The sequence below is a fragment of the Anomaloglossus baeobatrachus genome, chromosome 1 (assembly GCF_048569485.1).
Source record: "Anomaloglossus baeobatrachus isolate aAnoBae1 chromosome 1, aAnoBae1.hap1, whole genome shotgun sequence".
NCBI classification, from domain to species: Eukaryota; Metazoa; Chordata; class Amphibia; order Anura; family Aromobatidae; genus Anomaloglossus; species Anomaloglossus baeobatrachus.
The window spans coordinates 150,170,509-150,191,613 of NC_134353.1; the positions used below are offsets into that span (position 1 = coordinate 150,170,509).

At 39.9% G+C, this 21,105-nt stretch overlaps 1 protein-coding gene across 3 annotated transcripts in view; it reads right to left on the reverse strand.

Moving 5' to 3' along the window:
- Positions 1–21,105, reverse strand: part of TLR3 (toll like receptor 3) — a 107,542-nt gene that overhangs the window by 8,462 nt on the left and 77,975 nt on the right. For all 3 annotated transcript variants that reach the window (XM_075334557.1, XM_075334552.1, XM_075334565.1), the window contains exons 2-4: positions 20,017–20,470; positions 19,155–19,346; positions 6,484–8,318 (exon numbers count right to left, since the gene is read on the reverse strand). In XM_075334557.1, coding sequence (XP_075190672.1) covers positions 6,484–8,318; positions 19,155–19,346; positions 20,017–20,463 — 2,474 coding nt within the window. In that variant the 5' untranslated portion in view covers positions 20,464–20,470. The remainder of the gene's footprint in view (positions 1–6,483; positions 8,319–19,154; positions 19,347–20,016; positions 20,471–21,105) is intronic.

The window sequence follows — 21,105 nt, forward strand, 5'->3', positions numbered from 1 at the left end:
AAAACTTTAATTAACTTTTTTGAATTTACTAAATGGCTGCAATGAAACAAAGAGTGAAACATTGAAAGGGGTCTGAATACTTTCCGTACCCACTGTATGTATATATATATATATATATATATATATATATATATATATATATATATATATATATACATATATATATTTGTAATATAACGAATTTCCAAAATACATTGAAAAGTTATGAGGCCCTGACATAATTTGTATTTTTTGGTCTCCCATTAAAAAACAACTGTAATAGGGACTCAAAACTGTCACATACCATTTGTCACATAACTTGGGTCCTTATATGTGTTAGTGAAGCCATAGGGCCACTAAACCATTGGTCAAGAGTCTGGGTGTAACTCCTACCTCTGCACTATTTAACTTTAATTCATGGTCAAAAATGATTTCAAGCGGCCACTTACATGTACAGCAACAAATGTTAGACAGAAGACAATACTCTATAGTGATCAAATATGATAACTGAGATAGTATTACACAATTCTTTTCTTCTATTGTTGTTGGAACCATAAATCCAGTGATAAATACAGTGATTTGACAACATTACTCTGGCTAACTTAAAAAGGAACTTTCACCAGTTTATCCCCTTCACCCTCCAGCCTATTTTCACAATCATTACCGGGCCATTTTTTTCAATTCTGGTCAGTGTCAATTTAGGAGGTTATAATTATGGAACGTTTCAAAGGATCCAAATGATTCTTAGACTGTTTTTCATGACATATTGTAAAACATGCAAAGATAGTCATCGACAGACCACAGGTCAGATGGGAGTTCAAAGTGACTGATTGCAGTGAATTTTCCATTGGGAATTTTGTGTCATTCACATTTTTCAGAGATTTACACGTAATACCCAATAAATGTGAGCCATGCTGTAATGTGATCTTTGGGAGTTAGAATAAACAAATGAACAGCAGGTGAAGAATTGGCCTATATTTATATATGTACGCCTGTCACCGTGCAGTATAAGTGATTAGGCTCTTTTTTATCTATGGTCAGTACAATTACAGAGATACCAGATTGATATAGTTTTTTTTTAAGTTTGGTGACTATCACACTATAAAATGCTTTTTTACAAAATAAACGTTTTTTGCATCCCCAAATTTTTAAGGCTTTAGTTGTTTATTTTTCTGTCGACAGTCATATGAGGGCTTGTTTTTTGCAGGATGAGCTGGACTTTTTGGTGGTACCATTTTGGGACACATACTATTTTTTATTCGTTTTCTAGTTTGCTTCTTGTGAGGCAGAATCAGGAAAAACAGCAATTCAATTTTTTTTTACGCTGTTCAGTGTCATAAACGTGATAGGCCAATATGATTACAGAGCTACCACATTTATATAGTTTTTTATGTTTTGCCGCTTTCACACCATAAAAACAATTCTTTAGAATAAAATATAGCTATAACTTGTTTATGTTTTAGCTGATAGAGCTGTTTGGCAGCTTGTTTTTTTTGTGGGACCAGATGACATTTTCATTGGTACCATTATTATTTATATACAACTTTTTGATTGCGTTTTATTCCACTTGTTATGCCAGCTGTATGATGAAAAGACAGTTTTTGCTACATTTTTAATTTAGTTTTTACGCTGTTCATTGAAGGGGTTAAATAATGTGACAGTTTTATAAATGAGCTTATTACAGACTGGACGATACCAAATAGATGTAGTTTTTTTTTTTTACACAAATATACATATTTATTGACATTTTTTTTTCCTTTTTTTTGTTCTGTATTTTCTGATTTTGTTTTTATATTTTTACATTTTTTTTTTCTTTTTATACCTAGTCCTTATATGGAACATTACCTTTTACTGCTTTGATCGTAGCTGTACTGTATTACAGAGCACAATCATTGCAATACAGCACAGCTGTCAATGCTGCACTGAGAGAAGCATCTGGGATCATGCTGTAGGCGGCATGTTCTCAGAGGCTTTCCGTACCTTGGTGACTCAGAGGTCATCATGTCGACCTCAGATCACAATGGCAATCATTGGGTCCAGGGACAGTGCATGAGCCGTCCCTGGCTGTGAGAGCCAGGGCTCAACTGTCAGAGAAGCCAAGTCCCAGGTGGTGATTGTGTAGGCACAGCTCCTGCGATCGCCAGAATGTACTGAGTACGTCCTTGTTCAGGAACTCACTGACCATTAGGATGTACCTAGTATGTCAAATGGTGGGAATCATGACTAAAAGTGATGTTTGCACCAGAAACGCATAGATGGAAGCTCAAATATAGCATTCATATTCATGGATATGTTATCCATGCAAGAATAATTACCTTTGTAATGCTGTTTCACCAGATCTGATGAATAAAAAGAAAATTGCATGTTGAGCTGGACCTGTTACGTTCTCTTTTTTGTGAATTGCACAGCTTAACCCAGGACTCAATGGCGATTTGAGTGAAATATACGGTGAGCTGGACTTCACATATCTACAACATGGCATCCACAATCTTTTCCAGCCAAGTTTGCATCTCAAAAATGAAATTGTGCTGCTTTCTTTCTGAGCCTTGCCATGTACACATACATTAGCTTTTGATCACATATGGGGTATCATCTTATTTGGGAGAATTTGCTTAAATTATGGGGTCAATTTTTTTCTCTTTCCCCTTGTGAAAATTAAAAACTTGGAGCCAAAACATGTCACTGAAAGAAATGTAATTCTACACGTTCAATTTGAAATTATATAAAGTTCTGTGAAGCACCTATGGACACAAAATACTCAAAGCAGATTTAAATTAATTCCTTGAAGGATCTGGTTTTCAAAGTAGGGTCACTTCTGGGAGTTTCTGCAATTTTGGTACCTTAGGGGTACTTTGCACATTGTGACATCGCTAGCCGATTGTAGCGTTGCCGAGCGCGATAGTCCCCGCCCCCGTCGCAGATGCGATCTCTTGTGATAGCTGCCGTAGCAAACATTATCGCTACGGCAGCTTCACACGGCAGGCGGCCAATAGAAGCGGAGGGACGGAGATGAGCGGGACGTAAACATCCCGCCCACCTCCTTCCTTCCTAATTGCAGGCGGGACGCAGGTAAGGAGATGTTCCTCGCTCCTGCGGCTTCATACACAGCGATGTGTGCTGCCGCAGGAATGAGGAACAACATCGTACCTGTCGCTGCAGCGAAATTATGGAAATGACCGACACTACACAGATCACCAATTTTCGACGCTTTTGCGATCGTTTATCGGTGCTTCTAGGCTTTACACGTTGCGACGTCGTTACCGGCGCCGTATGTGCGTCACTTTCGATTTGACCCCGACGATATCGCAGTAGCGATGTCGCAACGTGCAAAGTACCCCTTAGGGGCTCTGCATATGTGACATGGTGTCTGCAGTCTGCTTCAGCTAAAATTTCTACTACAGACACCTAATAGCGCTTCTCCCCTTCTGAGCCCTGTCCTGTGCCCAAAAAGCAGTTTAGAAAAATCTGAAGAGCGCACTTTTTAAAATGGTATAATTTCTAGAAATTTTCCAGAATGAAGGATTTATCACCAGGAGATTATCACTGCCTGGATGACAGCTCACGTATCTGCTACACCAATCACAGCCTCAACCCTGATTAGTAGCTTATTGATAGTATACAATGTGGGCGGGGTTAGCTTTCTGAGCTCTGCTACAAGCTACATCTAAAAACTCTGTGTCCCATTGCTGCGCCCAATAAAATAAGTGATACATTGTTGAAATCAGGGTCTTTTCCTAAATTATGCTGCTCTCAGATGATGTAGCAAAAAACTAGTAACAGATTTCCTTTAAGGATTTTGCAAGGTATAACTAACTATCTTGTGTAAGGATGTAAGAATTCAAATTTGAAAATTTTAAATTTTTCTAAATGTTCATCAAATTTTAGATATCCCCCCCCAAAAAAAACAAAAAAAACAAACAAAATTCATCACTAACAAAAAGTACAATATGTTACAAAATAATTTAAGAACCACTTGAATATGTTGAAACATATCAGAGTTATAACCATAAGCGGGAACATGACAGATTTGAAAAAATGGGCTTGGTTTTTGGGCTTAAAATTGGCTCAATTTTTACATGTGTTTTTATATATTTTAAAACTTTTTTTAGTCCTCTTAGGGGATGTAAACCTGTGATTGTTTAATCGCTTATACAATACTAAATGCATGCTAGGATTCTCCGCAGCCCGCAGTTGCCCCTGGAAATGGTGCATTGTTTCTTTGCGCCATTTCCAGGCGCTTTACCCAGCTCATCCAGCGGCCCTGATGGTAGTGGCACGCTGAGTAATAAAGGGGTTAATACCAGCTTTGTATTCTCAGCTGGTACTAAGCCCGAAATTCATGGTGTCACATTAGACATGGCCACAATGAATTTTTAGTAAACAGTAAAAAGAAAAACACAACACATAAAAAAAGTTTCTATTAGAAATAAAACAAAAAATACATTTAGAGACTCCATCCTTATTATAAAAAAAATCCTTTGTCTGACGTAGTCCACAGGGACAACAATGTAAGCTCTGCTTCATCGCTCTGTAAAGACAAGCGTCTGTACAGAGCGAGAAGCAGGCTGACACTGACAGTAATAGTCAAAGTTCAATCAGTATTTATTGCACTGCTCGTAACTCGCCAGTCTTCGGCTGTTTTTGGCAGTGTTCACGCTGATGTCAGGGTTCACTCGAGTTCATGGCTTAGCCATGGACTGGGGTTATGATTTGGTCACCGTAGATGATCACAAAAATCCCATCAGCAGAAAAAACACAAGAGAAGTTGGAACCTGAGCTGACCGCAATCCCCTATCTGTCAGACAACACTAGAAGTAGCCATGGAGCGTTCCTAAACACACCTAGACGCCACGTCACAGCCAGAGAAACTTACTACACTTCACAGATAGAAATGAGGAAAGCTATCTTGCCTCAGAGTAGTCCCCAAAGGAATAGCAAGCCCTCAACATATAAAGGCAACGGTGATGTAAGAAAACATAATACACATATAGGAAATATAGATTAACAAAGGCGAGGCCCAACTTCCTAGATAGAACAGGACAGGACAGATAACTAATTGCAGTCAGTGCAAAAAATCCTGCAGAAAAATACCAATCTCCTGATAAGAAAAATACTGAGCCCACACAGACTCTTCCCCACTATATCAGGTAATCTTGTAAATAATGGGAGAACCAAAATAACAAAAAAAACCCCACAAGAAATACAAAAATGCAAATAATCAAACAGAACAGGGAGAATCTCCCTTTTTCTTGCAGTGGGACCTGCAGAGGGAGAACCCCCATGCTCATCAAAACAGAAAGACAATTCCTCTCCTGCAAGAAAACAGACTTTAAGCAAAACAAAAAGGAAAACAAACACCCTTAGGTGTGGATCAGACAATAAAGCAAATAACTTGCAACTTATCTGGAATGACACAGGCACAGGAAAAATGGAAGGACAACTCCAAGCCAATTCAGAGACTGAGGAACAACAATAACCGGCCCCAGCCAGCAGACACTGCTCTACTATATAACCCAGGCTGTTCTGCAATTCGGCTTCCCAAACTCCCAATTAACTCCCTCACCTGTTGAGGCACAGTCAGCTTCACCCCCAGTCCTGACCACCAGAGGGAGCTCCAAACCATCACCCCCTCAGATGACATTCACAACAGACTCGGGTGAACCCTGACATTATCCGCGATCACGGCCGAAAGCAGCCGTGACATTAGGGTTCACCCGAGTCCATGGCTTAGCCATGGACTCGCGTGAACCCTGAAGTCACCACGAACACAGCCGAAAGCAGCCACAGACTGCCGAGTGACGAGCAGTGCAGTGAATACCACCAGAAATTAACAGGACCTTCCATGATGTCATAGTCATGGGACCAATCTGTAAGCCAATGTCTGTACAACATTCACAACATTTACAACATTCACACCAGACTGGTCCCATAGCTGTGATGTCATGGAAGGTCCTGTAGTCAGTGGTGGCTATCCGGGGGCACAGCAATGATCGGATGCCGAAGAGGCTGGGAGACAGCGGCTTAGCGGGTCCACGGGATGCATCACGGGAGCTGTAAAGTATAATGACAATGTTTATTAACTATATTCTTTATTTTAGAGACCCCCCCAGCCCCATCCCATAACTGTAAAGTCCAAGTTCAGTGTCCGGACGCAAGTTCACGTTATCTCAGAACCCGAACTTGAACTTCACAAAAAGCATGGGCGAGTCTCGCGAACACGAACATTGGGTGATTCGCCCATCACTACTCCTCATGCAACAATGATTTTATAAAAACTACAGAAAGCAGCCTAGTAAGTGGACTCAGTTTCTCAATTTAATCAAGGTCTCTGCCCCTACTTTATGCTGCACTCGGATTAGGTAGCAAAAACCTGGTGACAGATTCCTTTTTATCGTCACTGGAAAATTATGTTTTGAGTTCTAACAAATTCAAATTTTAAACGTGTTATTAATTTGTACCAATTTATATAAGTAGATACATTTATGTGTATTATAGAGCACTTACCTTTTACACCACTGATCATTTAGGAAATAATGTGTTATAATAAAAATAATTTTTCGGCTATTTCTGATGCTGTCGACAATCAGTTGCAGTGGAGATAATCCTGCTTCAAAATCTCTGTCCTCATAACAGAATTTAAGATTGCAGGTCTCATCTTCTTCAAGAGGAAGCAGATATCGATCTATCCAAGACACGTCTTTCTTGGCATGAATGATATAAGCATCGTAATTAAAGTTTTGGTTGCCTGGGTCAATTTCAGTAAATCCGAGTACTTTTCCTTCCAAAACACTCCAGTAAAACTTTATTCTCCAGCCTTGGAAATGTAGCAGCAAGACCAAAATCATTATAGAACTCGTAATCGTAAAGCTGAATATAAAAAATGCCTTAAAAGGAGCATGGTCTTTGCAGGGTGAGTTATCAAATTTTTCAACCAATACACCATGGTAATTGTTGGGTGTATTACAAATATATTGCAAGTCGTGACCTGGCACACTTGTATTGGTTGTATTAAGCCAATTTGCAAACCAAGCTATGCTTTCACATGTGCAATCAAATGGATTATTGCCCATACTTAAATTTTTGAGGTTACTGAAAACATTTTTGAAAATATTTTCTTCAACTGAAGTTATCAGATTTTTATGAAGGTCGAGAGTAATTAGTGATTCTTGATCCTCAAAGATAGATGGTGGCAATATATAAATATTGTTTTCCCCCAAATTTAAGATGTTTAAGTTTGAAAGCCCTTCAAGAGCTTTAGCAGGTATTTCATCAAAACCATTGGAAAGTAGGTCAAGTATTTCCAGTTTCCGGAGCCCTTTTAGAAACAGTACTGGACCACCTGGATTAGCCTTTTTCCATAACCGAGCGAGGTTATTGTGTTGCAAACTTAGAATTCTTAAATCATAAAGACCACTAAAAAAATCTTCTTCCATGTTGGCAATATTGTTGTTGCCAAGATCTAGATGTGTTAGGTTGGATAAACAGTTGAATGGAGAATTGCTTGGGCCTTTAAAAGTTAATGCTGTTTTCCTGAGGTTGAGCTTTTTAAGGGTTGAAATACTGCAAAATGAATTACTTGATAGAGTCAGATGTTTGTTGTATGAAAGATATATTTGTTTAATACTGTGAAGACCTTCAAATTCCTTGCCGGTGAAGAATTGGTCAATCTGGTTAATACCTAAATCAAGCACTTCAAGGTGTTCTAGACCATGAAACGTTCCCGATTCGATTCCAGTTATCTCGGTTTTTGTCAGATTCAGTGATATTAGGGATGAATTTGAAAGAGATGAAAATGTTGTATTTGTAAAAGTTTGAAATGTGCATTCACTAAGACTCAGATTAGTTAAGCTTATCAGACCGGTAAAAGCACGTTCCGAAAAGTACAATTTTTTATTTTGTTCCATATTTAGATATTGCAGGTTTTGAAGCCATTGAAATGAAAAGTCGTCAATTCTGGCATCCTTGGAACTACTAAAAAACTTTTTTAAATTCAAGTATGTGAGATTTGATAAACCACTAAAAGCTCTGGAACTTAGATGACTCATTTGATTGTCTTCTAAGTTCAAAATTTCTAAACAATTTAAATAAATAAACGAATTATCATCAATCTGTGATAAGCTGTTTTTGAAAATATTCAGACTTATTAAATTTGTGGAGTTTAAGCCTTTAAATGTCGTATTGTGTATTTTTGTAAGCTGAGAATTAGGCAGATTAAGGACCTTAATTTGTGTGCCCGCCAATTGTGAACAAAGATCCTCTGTTAGTTTAAAACCAAGTGACATATTGGCCATTGTAAGTGTATGAAGATTTGTCAGTTGTTGAAAACAGTTCGGGTAAATCTGTGAAGAAGAAAATATTGTTTAGAATTTAGTATTCGCAAAAATTGGGTTTAATTTTACCTTTTGTCAAGTTTGCAGAATAAGCTATCAAAAAAACAATATCCATTATATGAATTGTACCCTGCATTCTCACCAGTCCCTCCCCTTACCCCCATGCATACTCCATCATTTATTTTCACTTTTCTTGGACCTATTGAGTAAAGACTAGCTGCTATAATGTTTCCCATACACAGAAGCATGAGTGAGTCCTGTTTCCTCCTCCCCTGTCTCTAAGGATCACAAGCTCAGCATAGAGGAAAGAGGAACTAAGCAGAGTAGCCGCGAATCCAGCTCTGCACAAAACACTAGAAAGGTGCAACAGAGGCTTTGCTTATCTCTCGGCCTTTATCTCTCTATCTTAAGGTACCGTCACACATAACGAGATCGCTAGCGAGATCGCAGCTGAGTCACAGTTTCTGTGACGCAGTAGCGATCCCGTTAGTGATCTTGTTATTTGTGACAACTACCAGCGATCAGGACCCTGCTGTGAGATCTCTAGTCGTTGCCGAATGGTCCAGGCCATTTTCTTCAAAGGCGATGTCCTGCTGGGCAGGACACATCGCTGTGTTTGACACTGTGTGACAGGGTCACAGTGACTGCTGAGATCGTTATACAGGTCGCTACTGTGACCTGTATCGTTCCTGCATCGCTGGTAAGATCTGACTGTGTGACATCTCACCAGCGACCTCCCAGCGACTTACCAGCGATCCCTATCAGGTCGCATCGTTTTCGGGATCACTGGTAAGTCGTTGTGTGTGATTGGGTCTTTATTTTGCTTCTCCTTCTCCTCTTTCCATAAATTTCAAAAGATAGGAAGCTGTAAATGCTACCTTGGTGAGAGAGATTTCAGCAGTTTTCAGAGTATATGTTTATTTCTAGAGGAGGGAGTAAAAAAAGTATCTCATAAGTAGAGAAAGAACTGATGTCTCCTGTTTGTACTATGGGCTTATGTAAAGTTTGTTGAAATAACAGTGACCATTTAAGTACAGCCTTCTAGCCCCTATCTCCCTTAGGCTACTTTCACATTTCTGTCTTTTACCCTCAGTCACAATCCGTTTTGAGACTGATCCGTCGCAGATAGTGGTTAAGGCTACTTTCACACATCCGGTTTGAGCAGTGCGGCTCAATCCGACTGTGAAACCTATGCAACGGATGCGGTCGAAAACACCGCATCCTTTGCATACGTTTTTACATGCGTCCCGTCCGTTTTTTTCCGGTTGTGGCACACTACTGAGCATGCGCAGTGGAAGAAACCGCATGCGCCGGCCGGATGCGTTTTTGCCGCATCGCGCCGCATCCGGCGTCCATAGGCATGCATTGAAAAATGTGCCGCAGCGGCCGAATGCGGCGCGATGCAGTTTTTTTGCTGGAGCAAAAAACGTGCCAGGGAACGTTCCAACCGGCCGCCGCATCTGCTAAATCTGCTGCATGCGGCAAAAACCGGATGGAACGCAAGCCCATGCGGCACAATGCGGCGCCAATGCAAGTCAATGCGGGAAAAAACGAAACCGGCGGCAAAAAAAAAACGGTTTCGTTTTTTCAGCAGAGCGCTGGATTGTGCCGCACTGCTAAAGCCGGATGTGTGAAAGTAGCCTAAGTGATACGATGGATCCTGTGAAAAAACGGATCCGTTGTATAGTTTTTTTTTCCTGGGAAAGATTATGCGCGATAGAAAAACCACATGAACAGAGAGAGAGAGAAAGAGAGAGTGAGGGGGAGAGAGAGAGAGAGAGAGAGAGAGAGAGAGAGAGATATTTTTAACCAGAAAGGAATTTACACATCTCCGCATGCTCAGTTGCTAAAAGATGGATCCGTCACTGAAATCCGTCATTTGACGGATACCGACGGATCCGGCGCCCATAGGCTTCCATTATACCAAATGACGGACGCTGACGAATCCGTCGCTGTCCGTTTTTTTCGAAAAATGTTACATGAGCCCGAGGCTCAGTTATTTTACGACGGAACTGTTGTGCAACGAATGCAACGCAATGCCATCAGTCGCAATCCACTGTGTATATAGCATGGAGTGTGTGTATATGTGGATAGCATAGAATTTATGTGCAGCATGGGGAGTGTCTAACATTCCGTGTATGCAGAATGAAGTGTCCGTATCTAACATACAATGGGTGTGTAGCATGGAGTGAGTGTAACATACAATATGTGCAGCATGGAGCGTATGTAACATACAGTGTGTGTGCAGCATGGAGTGTATGTAACATACAGTGTGTGTGCAGCATGGAGTGTATGTAACATACAGTGTGTGTAGTATGGAGTATGTGTAAAATAGAGTATATGTGTTGCATGGAGTGTGTGTGGGTATCATACAGTGCATGTTACCCACATTTTAATCTACCGGCACTGCAGACGAGCGTTCATAGGTGTAACAGGGCATTCGTATGTGTAAATATGTCAGCAATGACCCAATCACCAAACAAAATATTCATTTTGCGGGTGTTTGGAGCAATAATGCCGGAACAAAAATCATCATTTTCAGCAGCACATTGGCCGTTGTAAATAGGGCATATGCTGCCGATAACATGATACTTTATGGAGACCGAGCGAGCGTATTAGTCATCGGAGATAGATGTTCTAGTAGACCGAGCTGTTGTGAAAGATTAGTAGCACCACGTATGGCAATGCTTCAAGTAATTTATTTACGCGTTTTGGGTTCGTACTGAACCTTTTCTCAAAAGTGAACTACGTATGAACATTAATACAACAAGGGGGTTAAATACCGCATTTTTCAGACTATAAGACGCATTTTTTTCCCGAAAATTTTGGGGGAAAGTGGGGGGTGCGTCTTATGGTCCGATGGCTACGGTGCAGTGGTGGTGGACCGGGTGAAGGCGGGTGCGGTGGTGGTGGAGCGGGTCATCAGGAGCAGGCTGTAGCAGCGATACCCTGACCACTTGGGCCCGCTCATTTGATATGCACGCCCATCATCCTGCCCATCATCTCTCAGCCCTGAAGCCGGCGCTGACAGGTGGGCGGGATGATGCGCGCATACTAAAAAGCCGGCCCGCGTAATCACCCCAGGCAACTACAGCCTGGAGTGATCATGTGCGACTATATTCACTGCCCCCCCCGTGCAACATAATCAGCGCGGGGGGCAGTGAATAAGTATGGTATACTCATCGTTCCCCTGCAGCATAGCGGTGTCCTACTTTCTGTGTGCCAGCTGATCTGTGTGGAGAGCGGTGAGCACAGCAATGACGTCATCGCTGTACACACGGCATCCACACAGGTCAACTGGCACACAGACAGGAAGCAAGCGATGCTGCATGGAGTGAGGAGAGGTGAGTATGCAGCATGAGTCCTCCAGCTGTTAGCGCAAATTCGGCCGCGTCTGAAGTGACCACGAGATCCGTGGTGACTTCAGTCAGGTAATGTGCGGTTACAGCTGGAGTCACCGCTGATCCCGGCAGCTCACTTCACTTGCGGCCTGACCCTCACAGAGAGCAGTCGTGTTCTATGGCTGCTCTCTGTGATTGTCAGATGTAGCAGAGCTGGATGCGTCGAGGGACATTGTGTGGATTACATCGGACCTGGGTATTTTAGGGGTTAAAAAAGTGGTGAAAGAGGGTGTTGTTTTGTCTTTTATTTCAAATAAAGGATTTTTGGGGTGTTTGTGTTTATTTACTTTCACTTACAACTTAGTAGTTAGGGGGTGTCTCATAGACGCCTGCCATCACTAAGCTAGGACTTAGTGGCAGCTATGGGCTGCTGCCATTAACTCCTTAGTACCCCGATTGCCACCGCATCAGGGCAATTGGGATGAGCTGGGAAAAGTCGCAGGACTGTCGCATCTAATGGATGTGGCAATTCTGGGCGGCTGCTGGCTGATATTTTTAGGCTTGGGGGGCTCCCAATAACGTGAGTCTCCCCAGCCTGAGAATACCAGCCCCCAGCTGTGAGACTTTATCTTGGCTGGTTATCAAAATTGGGGGAACCGCACGCCGTTTCTTTTTTAAATTACCCCCATACAGTGTCAGCAGCAGATCCTCGTCCCATAACAGTGTGACCACATTTTTTGCTTAAAAAAAATATTTTCCTATTTTCCCCTAAAACCAGGGTGCGTCTTATAGTCTGAAAAATACGGTACATAAAAGCGTGGCAATATTAAAAGAAACGCCCACCTGTGCATGAATGAGGTGTTCTTTAAACAAAAGCCGGTAATAACATGAAATAACAATAGGCTTGAAACATATCGTCATTACTGCCGTGCTTAAGACATCTTAGATTTAAATATAAAGGAATTTAGTTTAATATGTTGTCTTATCATGGCAGTAATGACCATATGTTTCAAGCCTATTCCAAATGCCTCCTAATGGATGTGGCACTCCAGCAAGACTGCCATAGCACGAGCATTAGTTACACCAGCCTTGATTAATCAGCTCCATCATTTTTGAACATCTAAAAAAAACTCAGTGTAAACATCTAATATCTTTTACTGTATACTTTTAAGAAAAAAGAATGGATATGCCACTTTTTCTGAACTCTGAAGTGGCTAAAATATGTGACATAGGACAGAACATGTGCACAGCAATGTCATCTTCATGATGTCTATATAGTGCTGTGGAGTTAATGGCACTATTTAAGAGAGTAAAATAAATAAATAAATCTTGACATTGCTATGCATTATATTCATTTTATGGGATGCTCTTGTGGCGCTGTTACAGCTTGCATCTTTGTGGTATCTGCCTGAAAAATATGCCATGTGCTCAGACACTAAGATTGCCTAGTCTCTGAAAAAGCTAACATCGTTGTAAGTCAGCACATACAAAAGGCAAATTAAGTATTGAATGAATGCCTGTCATGCTGTACAAAGGGATAGTAAGACGTAGTACAGCCTATTCCCCACTAGGTGGCAGCAGAGTAGTGAAGGAGAGGCAAAGTACAACTGTAACAGAAAGGCAGCTGAAGTACAGAAGACTAACTTCAGCAGGCAGTTAACAGGCGAACCACCAGGGGGCAATAGAGTAGTCAAACAGTCAGGGTCTAGCCAGAAAAGTCAAGTCACTGCAAAATATGAATCAGAAAACAGAACTGAGTCGGAAGCCGGGAGATCAGCTATGCAGAGGGAAACACAAACAACAGACAGAAGCGGGAAGTCAGGGACAGGAACAGGCAGACGAACGGGGGAGGGTACAGGTCAGGGCACGATAAAAGGGAGGCAGGATATATCGGGAACACTCACCAGAGCCAGTATACACGCTGCAAGCAGAAATATCACTGGCACTGAACCATAGGTAGAGAGGAAAGATATAGCATCCTGGGATCCAGAACGAGGCAAGGGAAGTTAACCCCTGACATGACCAGGCTAGAGCTGGGTGTAACCACAGCAGGGTAAAGCCGGCCTTGATCATGACAATGCCGTCACCAATTTTGTAAGTAAATATATTTCTAAGGGTGTTATTGTCATAAATTTCTACCTAGATGTTGGTAACAACCCATCCAATCCACATAAGCAAATAAATCAAACAATAGTTGTCAATAAATTAGCAATGTGTAATAATGTGAAATGACACATGAAGAATTGAGGTGCAAAAAGCCATGGAAAGTCATGACACCAGCTTAAATTTATCAGTAATTAGAAAGCAATCCTGCCACTTAGTGAAAAATAACATCAGCTGATTCAACTGATGGCATATAGAAAGGTGCCTCATTACCAAGATGTCAAACAAGAAACATCTCATGATGTGTAAAACTAGTGAGCTATCTCAAGACCTTGACAACATTATTGTTGAAAAACATACTGATGGCATTGGTTACAGAAGAATTTCTAAACTGCAGAAGAGTCCAGTGAACACTGTTGGGGTTATGATCCGGATGTACAAAGAACATCATTTCATCATAAACCAGCCATGGCCAAATGCTCCCTGAAAGATTTTAGACAGAGGAGTGAAAAGAATTAGAAGAATTGTCCAAGAGCCAAGAATAACCTGTGGAGAGCTACAGAAAGACCTGAAATTAGCAGGTACAACTGTGTCAAAGAAAACAATAAGCAATGCACTCACTAAATTTCAGTAAACATGTTCAATACTTTTTCCCAGTCATTTCTCATTATTACACATAACTTAATTTATGGACATCTATGGTTTGATTTCTTTGATTGTTTGCATTAAATAAGTTGTTACCCACATCTGGTGAGAGATTCATGTCAACACCACCTTATCCTTATTTCACCCGTACATACACCAAACGAGACTTCAAGTTCTAACTGAAACAAATGTAGGAAGAAAGGCTCCTTTGCAGAAGTTAGTCTAAACAGAAGTTATTAATGTTATTCCTCAATTTGTACTTTCACTGTTTTCACCTGTAGAAACCATAAAGTCAAAAACAAACCTATGTATTTTTTAATTTGGAATTGCTCTGTTTTCTAGTTAATAAGGGTCAGATTTTTTTTCTTCTATTGTAGGGGTAAATTCACACAGCTGCATTTTCAGTCCGAGTTGTGTCCATGAAAAAAATGCTAAATTCACATGGACAGCGCTCAAATCAATGTTTTTCAAATGAGCTTTTCAAATCAGATTACGGTTTTTACTCACGGATCGAATCAATGCATGAAAAAAATTGCAGCTGCAATTCTATGGGTGCACAACAAAATCGATCAGATTCCATACAGATCAACTGTAGGGCATCCGATTTTAAAACATACATTTCAATTCTTAACATTGTAAACTGTATTTGATTTTGTACATTTATTAAGTGCTGATGTATTCGGATGTAAAAACTCAACATATGGATAGCAGCCAGTATAAGGATGACGATACAGAGGAAAAATGCTCCATTTTTTCTGGATGAAAGCTTTCCAAGAAGCTTAACTCTTTAATTTTCCAGTTGACATTATTTTTAGAGGGGACAAGATGTAGCTTTTACGAGGGGCTGCTGATAAGTCTTTGGCTTTGTAATCTTTTTTTGGTTTTTATGGTAACGAATGGTACATTACATGAAAGCCTGAAAACCTTATGTGTCTAATATATGTTTTCAAAATGTTGTGTTTGTTGCTTATGTCAACAGTGTTATATGCTGGCGGGAAAACAAAATGGCGGAGTCTAATGTGATATTCACAGCAACTGAGAGCAGAGGACTGATAAAATTCTTGTTTCTGCAAGGAAAGTCCGCAAAGGATATTCATGGTGATATGTCGCATCAATGCCCTTCAATGCCCTTCATATTCCACAGTTAAGAACTGGTTTGCCAAATTTAAAAGGGCCACTTCAGCACCAATGATGAGGAATGTCCTGGATGACCGAGCGTGGTTGTTGTTCCAGAGATTGTCGATGCTGTTCAAAACCTCATACCTGAAAATCGACGAATTTCAGCTAAAGCAATAGCAGACATCATGAGATTTTCCCGTGACCATATTTGTGTCATTATCCATGAACATTTGGACATGAGGAAGCTATCTGCAAAGAGGGTCTCCAAATGTTTGACAACAGATCAGAGAAGCATGCGAGTGAAAACTTTCTGGTCCATTTGTCAGCATTTCCGGACTAATAAGAACTTCCTGGATCGACTGGTCACTAAGGATGAGACCTGGATTTATTTGTATGATCCTGAAAACAAGGAGCAGTCAAAAGAGTGGAGGTACAGTGGTTCTTCTTGTCCAAAGAAATTCAGGATGCAAAAATCAGCTACTAAGGTGATGGCATCTGTGTTCTGGGATAAAGAGGGCGTGCTGATAGTGGACTACCTTCAAAAGAGTTCCATCATCAATGTTAGGTATTGCATTGAAGTTTTGGACCAATTGAAGGCAGCTCTGAAGGCCAAAAGGTTCGGCAAGCTGTCCAAAGGAATCTTGTTCCTGCAAGACAATGCCTCTGCTCACACTGCCCAAGCGACCATGGCAAAACTGGCAGAGCAGGGCTTCCAGCTGGTTGACCACCCACCTTATTCACCAGATCTAGTTTCCTCCAACTATCATCTGTTTCCAAATCTGAAGAAACACCTCAAGGGTACCAAATTTCACTCCATTTCTGATTCCATAGCTGCTACGGATGCCTGGTTTGAGGCACAACCGAAATCCTTCTTTTTGCTAGGCTTACAGAACTTGGAATACTGATGTAAGAAGTATTTTGACATCAGTGGAGAGTATGTGGAATAAATGTAAACTTTCATCATCCTATCTTGTTTATTTGTGGGAAAAACCAAAGACTTATCAGCAGGCCCGGTACACCACGCATTTTACCATATAATACACTGGAAAATGGGAAAAGAATTCCAAATTAAATGGAATTATAAAAATAACAGCAATTCCGCCTTTTGCTTTTACAACATTCAGTTTACGGAAAAAATACATCATTATTTTATTTTAAGGATCAGTAGGGGTATTTTGATACCTTTTTAGAATTTTTTGTTTTACTACTTAAATAAAAAAAACTTAAAAAAGTATTGGCTTCAGTTGCCATTTCCTAAAAGTCAGCTTTTTTTATAAGTATTCTCATACGAGGGCTTGTTTTGTTTTTTTTTTAATTTTCAGATTTTTCTATTTGCATTATGGGAAAACGGAATGATTTAAATATTATTTATAGTTTGTTAAAAACATTTCTAAAGATTTGTAATATTTTTTACCTTTTTTATTAGTCTTAAAGCTATGAACACTTGATCTTCTATACCATATTCTAAATTGCAGTCTATTGTTTAATTAATGTGGTGGACTTTTTTGGAGTAGTAACATGGAAGACACGGGGGTCCTTCTGTGGCATCTGCGAGGTTGCGGTATTGATATAGGAACTTCCTGTGTATAAAATGTTCATAAAAATGTCTGATTTATTTCATAACTTGTTCAGAAAAAAATAAAAATGCAAAGTAGAAACCTCGTCACGTAAAAAAATATGAGTACATCATATGACAAAAAATTACCTTAAATTAATTTTTCATAAATATGGGATTTATTCCTAAAAAAATAATATGAGAACTTAATTTAGAACCTAATGGACTTAATTTTTTGGGGCAACCATTACTATTCTAAAAAATTACAGATGTCCTTTTGTTGGGACACATACCAACCAAGCAGAACCCAAGTACTCTCAAGAATAATGTACAGTTAGGGCTAGAAATATTTGGACAATAACACAAATTTTGTCATTTTACCTGTTTACCAAAATATATTCAATATTACAGTTATGTAATCAATATGCATTTTAAGTGCATATTCTCAGCTTTAATTTGAGAGTATTCACATCTTAATTGGAGTAAGATTTAGGAATTACAGCTCCTTAACACGTAGCTGCCTCTTTTTCAAAGGAAGAAAAGTAATTGGACAATTATCTCAAAATCTCTTTAATGGACTATTCCCTCAATAATCCATGATCAATTAAGCAGTTAAAAGGTCTGGAGCTGATTCCAGGTGTGGCATTTGCATTTAGAATCTGTTGCTGTGAACCCACAACATGCCGTCAAGAAGCTCTCAATGGAGGAAAAACAGAACATCATTGGGCTGATAAAAAAAGAAAAAAATCCATCAGAGAGATAGAAATAATGTTAGGGTTGTCCAAATCAAGTGTTTGGTATATTCTGGGGGAAATAGGAGCACACTGGAGAGCTTGAGAACTCAAAGTAGTCTGGATGTCGAAGGAAGATACTACTGGTGAATGATCACAGAATCCTCTCCTTAGTTAAGGAAACGCCTTGACAACATCCAACCAAGTGAAGAACTGTCTCCAGGAAGTGAGTGTTTCAGTATAAAAGTCTACCATAAAGAGAAGAATTCATGAGAGCAAATACAAAGGGTTCACCACAAGGTGCAAACCATTAATCAGCCTCAAAAATAGAAAGGCCAGATTAGACTTTGTCAAAAAGCATCTAAAGATGTCAGCCCAGTTCCGGAAAAGCATTGTATGCACAGAAGAAAATAAGATCAAACCATAACAGAATGATGGGAAGCAGAAAGTATGGAGAAGGCTTGGAACGACTCATGATCCAAAGCACACCACACCCTCTGTAACACATAGTGGAGGCAGTGGGATGGCCGAGCATACATGGCTTCCAATGGCACTGGGTCACTAGTGTTTATTGATGATGTGACTGAAGACAGAAGCAGCCAGATGAATTCTCAAGTATACAGGGTGACACTTTCTGCTCAGATTCCACTAAATGCAGTAATGTTGATTGGACAATGCTTCACAGTACAGATGGACAATGACCCAAAACATACTGTGAAAGCAACCCAGGAGTTTTTAAGGCAAAGAAGTGAAATATTTTGCAATGGCCAAGTCAATCACCAGATATGAACCCCATTGAGCTGCATTTCACATGCTTAAGACAAAACGTAAAGCAGAAAGTACCCCAAACAAGCAACAAGTGAAATCAGCTGCAGTAAAGGCCGGCATAGCATTGTAAAGAAGGAAACTCAATGTTAGTGATGTCCATGGTTTCCAAACTTCAGGCAGTCATTGCTGGCAAAGGATTCTCTATGAAGAATTAAAAATGAACATTTTATTTATGGTAAAGTAAATATTTCCAATTTATTTTGTGTCCCTGAAAAGAGGAGGCTTTGTAGAAATATGGTTGCAATTCCTAAACGTTTCATGGGGTATTTTTGTTTAAACCCTTTAATTAAACCTAAAGTTTGCACTTCAATTACATCTCAGTTATTTCATTTTAAAAAAAATAGCAGCATTCAGGGCCCAAATCATGAAGATTCGGTTACTGTACAAATATTTCTGGACTTAACTGTAGTTAGTTGTATTATTTACACAGCTGAAGGGTATATAACAAATTATGGAAAGGAGATGAGACAAACAGTCCTCCAGTACCAACAGAAGACGTGTTTGGTAGTGTTGGCCCCCTTACCTCTTTCAGAGGGTTCGTTGAAAGATCGAGCGTCTGCACAGAGTTGTTTCCAAGAAACATGAAATCCTCTTTCTTCAGTTCTTTAATCATATTATGTGAATACAGAAGTTCGGAGAGTTTTAATAGCTGCCCTTTGTCTCCTAAAGCTGTAGATGTCATTTTGTTGTGCGAAACATCTAGAATGAGCAAGTTCTGTCAAAAATAATACCAGTAGTTTAATCACACTGATAGTCAAAATTTTACCAGGATTTATTTTTCTAAGATCTTAGAAGGATATTAACATGTGGATATATGTTAACTGTGATCCTTGGAGGTCTTACCATTGTGACAGCCACTGATTATGAGAATTGAGCTCTGAAGTGCTTTGTTGGATTGCAGTAATCGATATCACAGCTTAAAGGGAACCTGTCACCGGATGTTCATAATACTTACCTAAAGGGTAGATCAAAGTGCACCTGCGCAGGACCTCACTGTCGGCTACTGTAGATGACGTAGAATGCGTCATCCACAATAGCTTCAGAAGGAGGACAAAGATGGCCGAAAGAGGAGGCGCGGGACCTGGAGAACGGAGACGCCCATCCGACCAGTCTGTTCCTCACCGACCGTTAGGTAAGTATTATGAACATCCGGTGACAGCTTCTCTTTAATTCATTGCCTATTGGACTCCAAGAAATAGCCAAGCACTCTACTTGGCTACGTCCAGCAATTTAAAAGACAATTAATGGCAGCAATTCATATCCCCTCTCCCTAGATTGGTGGGTGTCCCAGTGGTGAGATCCCCAGCAATCGCTGAGTTATCACCTATCCTGTGGATATTTAACAACATTCAAAATTAGGCAAAGTTCTTCAAAATGAACCATACCTGAAGATTTTCAAATGGGTTCCCCAAAATTTCTTTGATTCCATTAGAATTTAGTCTCAGCTCTGCAAGACCCGCGCAGTAAATGAAAGCCTTGTCCGAAATCTTGCTAAATTCATTATGTTGTAGGTTTAGTATTTTAAGCAATGGCAATTGCTGACATAAGGCTGACTCGAGAACATGGAGAGTATTATAACCAACGTCTAGATGCTGAAGTCGATCATATCTGGACAGATTGGCTGCAGGCAGTGACTTCAGTCGATTGTGGGAAAGGTCTAAGATTTTAATAGTTAAAGGAAGGTCAGAGGGTATAGTATATAATTCCAAGTGACTACAGTCAGCTTCGTCTGCTGTGACCTTACAATGATTTTCAGACATGACGGGTACCATGAATAAGATGTACACAGTACATAGCGCATAGGTGGTGGAGGATATAGATGCTTCTTCCATTTTGTTTCTGTAATAAAAAAAATATACAAAAATATTATTAGGTTTATCCAAACATTAAACCCAGTTGCATATCCATATTGTACCCCCTAATTCACGAACCATTAGGAGTCCTTCAGTCCCTTCCACCCCTCCAGTATTGAACATCTTATTCCTCAAGCAGTTGTATTGTATTTTAAGGAAATTCTGATTAAATAATAATTTGCCCCCTGGTGACCCTTCAATTTTTTTTCCATTTTGCTGAAATTCAACTAAACATTACAAAGTTAAAAATGTATACAATGCTATAATATTCTTTATTTTTTAATTTCCTTTTTTTTAAATGTAACTGGAAACTACGTCTTGCAAAAAATGATGTGCAATGGATTTACAATTTGGAGACATATAAGCATTTTAAAGCATTTTTGACAGAAATCTGGTGTAAATTGCTTTGAAAAATTTCAAATTTTTGCCACAATTCGGAGTAGTGCAAATATTTTGTAAATTTTTGCATTTGTACTCCAGTTTCTCCAGCTCTGCCAAAATGGGTGAAGCTGGAGCGAAACAGAGGAACAGTGGGAGCGTGAAACCACAACCTAGTTAATTCATGACGGGCTATGGTGTTCCCTGTGCTAGAAATCTTACTCTAGTCAGTGACTGGAGTAA